At 38.4% G+C, this 6,816-nt stretch overlaps 1 protein-coding gene across 1 annotated transcript; it reads right to left on the bottom strand.

The window, feature by feature from the left end:
• Window positions 1–2,250: 2,250 nt before the first annotated feature.
• On the bottom strand, window positions 2,251–6,406 carry LOC131709020 (uncharacterized). The gene is made up of 10 exons (XM_059010621.1): window positions 6,275–6,406; window positions 5,805–5,882; window positions 5,316–5,369; window positions 4,831–4,908; window positions 4,493–4,546; window positions 4,310–4,345; window positions 4,210–4,221; window positions 3,415–3,690; window positions 3,099–3,117; window positions 2,251–2,474 (listed from the first exon to the last, which is right to left on the bottom strand). Exons 1-10 carry the CDS (start codon window positions 6,327–6,329, stop codon window positions 2,330–2,332), a joined length of 807 nt encoding a protein of 268 aa, XP_058866604.1. The 5' UTR covers window positions 6,330–6,406; the 3' UTR covers window positions 2,251–2,329.
• Window positions 6,407–6,816: the final 410 nt, after the last annotated feature.

The raw sequence follows: 6,816 nt of genomic DNA on the forward strand, positions 1-6,816 counted from the left end.
TTTTTTATCAAGAGCCTACTCAAGACTGGAGGAAACAATTTGAAAATCTGGCGTTCCCTGTACCGGCTGAACTGCATTCCTCTAGGGTTTTGTTTCATGGGTACATTCCTCAGCCTCTCTGCCAGCTCCACACCTTTCAGTATCACCCTGTGATTGCTATCCTATCACCTATCATCAGCCGTGCCTTTATCTAGACGGCTGCACCACATGGTGCATTCCCTCAGCTGTATTACACCAGGTACAGAGTTTATTGGTGGATATTTAAAATAAACACTTTCATTAGACTTTAAATCATCTTAACATAAACCATATAGTTTTTATTCCCCAAAAACACATTTAACACATGGTGGTATTAATTGGGAACATGTAAACTGGTAGATTTAGTAAATCTGACATAACAGAACTAGTAAATTTGACCTTAGACGCCCCTAATGGTAGTATAAGTGTACAACTATGGCCAAAAGTTTTGCTTCACCTAGACTTAGGATTGAGACATAATTTTAAATATATATATATATTGAGAATGCTTCTTGAAAATCTTTGATGACAGCCTGTTTGTGAACTCAAGCTTCTTTGAGTAAATGCTGGGCTTTAGAAACAGCACAATAAATTTATGAGCCGGTAACAAATGATATAGTTAGAAAGACCATTTTTTAAAATGTGTTTTATATATTCATGGTACAGATCTGTTCAGCTCAATGTGAGATAAAAAAGACAACATTATTATAGAAAAAGGCAGTGTTCTTTTAAGAGCCCACACTTATTGTATTGTACTTTACACTGTTATGACCTTTTTATTGCAGTGTGACAGAAATACAATGATTCTTGGTTGTAAATCTCCCTCCCGATCTGTGAGGGTGCCAAGCAGCGAGAACAGAGTTCTTTGGACGGGCTGGTCTGACAGTTCTTTCCCAGGGTCGGGAAGTCGGCCAGTCTGAATGAAGGCGAGACTCCGTTGCAACAACGCATTGACCCGGAAGGTAAACGATGTGGCAGTCGCAGATTGGAGAGTCGGTTGCACTCGTTTACCAAGGGGTCATGTGTGACGGCATAAAAGGGGATGGAGAATCGCAATCTGTTCCTTCGCTTTGGTTTGTATTTTGAACCTGAAAAGACCTGAGAAGAGAGCAGTGAATATACGTATTGTGAGTGTTTGTCTATAATTGTCTTGTTTGTTATTATTAGACGGCTAACACGTCCCAGAGCTGTCACCAGGGGCAACACAAAACCCGAAACAGCACTGCACTACTGTCACTGTTATAAAACTGTATCACCCACCACGAGCACTCCTGAATGCACCCAGGATTGGTGACTGTGTTGGTATATTTGTGGGATGGATATTTGTGTTCATTATTTGGGTCTGCAACCCTGTTGTTAGATATTCCATGCACCACACATTGTTGTGTATTGCCGGGGATTATTATGTGATCACCAGACCTGGATATAAATTAAAACTGTTTCCAAACCGGATTTCAAACCTCTCGGTCTGCTTAATTACACACTGCATCACTCCTGCACCTGTACCCCATCAACCACTTTGGCACACACAGTTATAAAAGTGAGGCGCAGTGCTCTAAAATGAGTCTGTGGTATGCAAATAATGGTCCTTTCCTCTGTACTTACAAAATTGTACAGTACTCATGATAACCACACAATGTTACGGAAATGCAAACAGCAGCTTGTTTTAATTCTTGTTCCATTCCTAAAATGGAATGGAATATTCTGCACATTCCGTACTAATGGTGGACTTTTCTTAGTAAATTCATTGGCAATCTGGAGGTTCCTTTTGCTGATTGCTGTGCCCACTTCATCTCCCGCTGTCCGGGATGATCAGCAAACTTAGCTAAGTTATCTGTATAAAAAGTAGCACCGCTGTACAGTAAAACAGGAATATACACTTACAATATTACACTTAAACAGGGTCAATTTAATGATGCAGCATTGGCAATGGTTTGGGCTTTTGGAATTAAATGTGCTTAGGTGGGATATACACTTAAACAATATACACTTTAGTGGGATAGACTGTAATATCCAATGTACTACACTATCCAATGGTAAGTCTACATACTGTAGGCAAGTGTGGTGAATAACAGGGAACTGTGTTGAAACATGGTAAATACCACGATTCATACCTGTATTAAAGCATGATAAAAGCAAAGCAAACTCCAATATTGCCCTGCACATTGACATTTAAAAGAGCAAAGGTGCAAGTTTATAAAGAAAACCAGAAGACGGGCAGATTGCGTGATAATGTTTATTAATCAGAGTGTTCTTGGTGATCCAGGAGCTGCGACGGTAGAAGCGAGTCGCTGGGCTTTCCTATGGGTTACTATGCAGCAGCAGCTTCAGGTGCTGGTTCTGGTGTCGGCTCGGCAGCTGCTTCAGGTGCTGGTTCTGGTGCCGGCTCGGCAGTTGCTTCAGGTGCTGGTTCCGGTGTTGGTTCTGCTGCCGGCTCAGGTGCTACCTCTGAGCCACTGCAGAAAAAAAAGTATAAATGTTAAGCTGATGGAACACAAAGCCACTTTGTGGCTTGGAACTTGGTTTCAGGAGATTGGGTTGCAGCCCCACTGCATGGCACAGCAGGGGGGACTTGGGGTTTGATACAGCAACCTCAAACTAGGTCTCCTGGAACCAGGTTTCAAACCACTGGTCCTGAAAAAGTGGCTTCGTGTTCCCTCAGCTTTAGAACTTACTATGCAAATTAGAGAACGTCAGTAAAATTGTAAAGTCTGCACTGTATGCAAATGTATGTGCTAATTTGATCTGGCATGTGACCTACAGCATACAAGTAACGGCACCACATGCTACCAAGCAAATGTACCTTTCAATTACAAGAACTGATAGCTCTTCCGGGCTCCTCTTGTGATTTAAGGTTCGTATCCTGGATTTCACAGGATTTTCATATTTACAAGAATCAAATTGCAAAGCTAGTTGAGTGATTAGTGATGGGCCTTCCCACTAAATTCAAATAAATATGAAAAAACTAATTTGATTCAGAATTTAGGAAGGAGTTCTTCCAGTTTGTACTTTGAAGGCAATGTCTGGGTTCAAAATCAAAAAGGTTAACTATATATATAATGAAGAAAAATATTCCTTACGGTTTGTTTCCAGAGAGTGCTAAGAAAAGGGAAAGAAGAAAACACAGGAATAATCATGTTTGTGATTTAACTTAACCTTATAAAGCAATGTATTATTATTATTATTATTATTATTATTATTATTATTATTATTATTATTATTATTATTATTATTAAATGTGGCAGTATCTGGGTGGAGGTCTCATTTGCAACATATCTGTTAAATAAACAAGCTTATAATTGACACCTTAGAGGAAGGGTGCTGCCTTGTATGTATTTGCAAATAGTCAAACATGTACAGCATTATAAAGGTGGACAATGTTAACAAATTTCTTACAAGCCTTAGCTGCCTTCTTTGCCGCTTTTCTGGCCTTCTTTGCTGCTTTTCTGGCCTTCTTTTTTGCTTTCCTGGCCTTCTTTGCTGCTTTCCTGGCCTTCTTTTTTGCTTTTCTGGCCTTCTTTGCTGCTTTTCTGGCCTTCTTTTTTGCTTTCCTGGCCTTCTTTGCTGCTTTTCTAGCCTTCTTTTTTGCTTTTCTGGCCTTCTTTGCTGCTTTTCTGGCCTTCTTTGCTGCTTTTCTGGCCTTCTTTGCTGCCCTACTTCTTGATTTGCGAGCTAAAGAAAAGAAAGCAGGAGTTACCTAGATATATGATCAATTATAGTTGCACCAATTTACTGCAGACAGCTCCCCTAATAGTGAATATTATAGATTCAATTTTGTGAAAGAAAAAAGTCTGTAAAGCTTTAATTGTAAAATGATAACGCTGAAGGGGACTGTTAGATATAAATTAAATTTATGATATCCGACATTAAAATTGATTAGGATGGATCCACTGACGTTCAATATCAGGAGTTGCATATATTGTGGTTTTAATTGTAGATTCAATTATTGTTTTATTGTAGATTCAATTATTAGTAAACAAAGTGCCCTGTAAACCAAACTTTAATTTCTAAAAGTTAAATCAAATAACGAGACCAATGCAATTCAAAAGAACTTTGATGATTCCATCTAATTATTCAATTTGATCAAAATTAAAAATGTATTTCATGCTACTCATTGAAACTAATACAGCGTGCCAACAATACTTCTGTGTTTCACTCAATACAAAATGCATAAAAAACTGACATACTTACCTCTCTTGTCAGCTGAAAAAAAAAAATTAAAAAAAATGAGCTTTTGTCGTAATTTCAGAATATGAATTTGTATAATAAAGAATCCATAAAGGGTACTTACAATAAGTCTCATTCTCAATCTCGTTAGTTATCTGAGCTGCAATTATAAATACATCACCATTATGTCACATGTCACTCTAAATGGATCTGTACTTTTTTGTTTACAGTTTAACGTTGAATTTTAGTAGCGAATCTACATTGCCCTGGATGTGGTTCCAAATCCTTCTTTTTCTTGATTACTCACCCAAATCTTCACTCTCCTCCTCATTCAGGTCTGCATCCAAATCAGTCTGGGCCTCTGTAAGATAAATCGTTGTAATGCGCTTCACTATATCTGTAAGTTCTTCAACAATGAATCCCATTTTCTAATGCAGTGTAACAGGCAGTGTTGCGTGATCCACTGCAATTACAGATTCTGTCCCCTGAGATGAGGTTAAAAGCTCTAAAACCATGAATGCAAAAAAGGGTGTATTAAACATTTTCTAGCAGCAAAGGGAGCACAGTAGTAGCATGCATAAGTAACAAGCTTGATATGAAACTGGTTTTAGAGAAAAGGGGTTTGAATGAAATCGACAGACTTACCAAGCTCTCTCTCCTCCTCCAACATCGCATCCACAAGCTCGTTCTCATCTTCAAATCCATCCTGGATGCTTCTTGCATCTGAAAAGGATTACAATGTATAAAGGAGAATATTAGTTTATCTAGAAGTGAATTTCAACACAGAGCTGAAGGGAAGGCCAATATATGTTGGTTACTGGGCCAAACCATGACAAATGTATCAAAATGGGTTGTATAGCAGTTACTATAGTAAGGTTTATTAAGTGAAGGGATACTGGGTGTCTACTGGAGTGTTACTTGCTACTGGCTGTGTAAAACACCTGGTAGCTGTGAAACCCTGCCCCATGGCACTGTAACCCCATTGCAACAAAACTGGATGTTTCTTGCCTCTAAAGTAAGTAGACTGAACCATGAACACGGGAAGAGTCAACACAACATGAGGAGAGTCTCCAGCGAATCTACATTGCCATGGATATGGTTCAGAATCCTTCTCTTTCTCGGTTACTCACCCAAATCTTCACTCTCCTCCTCATTCAGGTCTGTATCCAAATCAGTCTGGGCCTCTGTAAGATATATTGTTGCAATGCACTTCACTATATCTGTAAGTTCTTCAGCAATTAATACTTAGTCAAGCAGTCAAATGTGACTGCTAATGCTAATCAGTGATACTGAATTAAAACTATTGACTGAAAGGGTGTATTAAACCTTTTCTAGCAGCAAAAGGGAGCACAATAGGAGCATGCATTAGTAACAAGTTTCTGGATCCTCAGCTAATGCACTATACTTGCACTATAGCACAATGTCATTGTAGATATAACTTGCTGTAATCTTAAATTGTTGCATTCTAGTTTATATTGCATTTTAGTGGTATTATTTGCATTTACTGTAAACTACACTGTATTTAAATATTAAGCTTGCATTGTAACACTTTACTGCCCGGTAACACCTGTAAGTCACCTTGGATAAACTAAATAAACAAATGAAATCAGCAAACTTACCAAGCTCTCTCTTATCCACCAACATCGTGTCCACAAGCTCGTCCTCATCTTGGGATGTATACTGGATGCTTCTTGCATCTGAAAAGGATCGCAATGTATAAAGGAAAATATTAGTTTATCTGGAAGTGAATTTCAACACAGAGCTGAAGGGAGGTTGCACAGTGAAGGCAGTTCTCAAGCCAAATACTTGTTGGATAACTGCTTTGTATAATACAGCATATTAGTCAACAGTCCAAACCGTGACAAATGTAGCAAATGTCTCTCAATTCAATCTCCTTTGCTTGTTATAGTTAAACCAAAATAATCTAATTCTTTTCAAGGAGACGCCTTTTGTGGGGGTCTTATTATTCATCAGAGATACATTGAATATCACTTTCCAAGTGATACCAAGGTTTAGAACTGTAGCAATAGAATGAAACACACAGACAAGACAGTGAGACACCAAATGCAAGTCCTTTAGAAGGCATTACCTGAAGCGATGAGCAGAACAGCGGCAGACAGGACCAGTATGAAGAGAGTCTTCATTGTGGCTGTTAGCAGAAGGCTCAGTATTATTACCAGTGCTCTGCTGGGTATTTATCTTGTTCTCCATCCAAATCCACCTGCGTCACTCTAGTATTGTGTCAATAGCTGCCCATTTGTTTGATCAGATCACCACAGGTGATGTTCTTGTAGGTTGGATCGGCTTCTCAGCAAGCGATGACTGAACCTCGTCATATCAAATTGTATAGCCAAATAAACAGTGAAAAGAAATATTATTACATTATTAAAGTGTTTAATGTATTGAACCATTTTGAATTCCCTCAGTAGTCATGCAAGAAATAAAAATTTAAAATAACACCACTTTACCACTAAATATTTCCCTCTTCGACCTCCCTCTTCTCTGGGATTTGTCCCTTATCTTCTCATCCTTATTATTTTTTATTTTATTCCTCTCTTGTATTTAATTTTCAGGTCTTTATTTGATGTTATTTGTTTTTACTTCCTAGTATTAACTTCTGCTCTTTTCCCA

Source organism: Acipenser ruthenus, chromosome 41, assembly GCF_902713425.1.
Source record: "Acipenser ruthenus chromosome 41, fAciRut3.2 maternal haplotype, whole genome shotgun sequence".
Taxonomy (NCBI): domain Eukaryota; kingdom Metazoa; phylum Chordata; class Actinopteri; order Acipenseriformes; family Acipenseridae; genus Acipenser; species Acipenser ruthenus.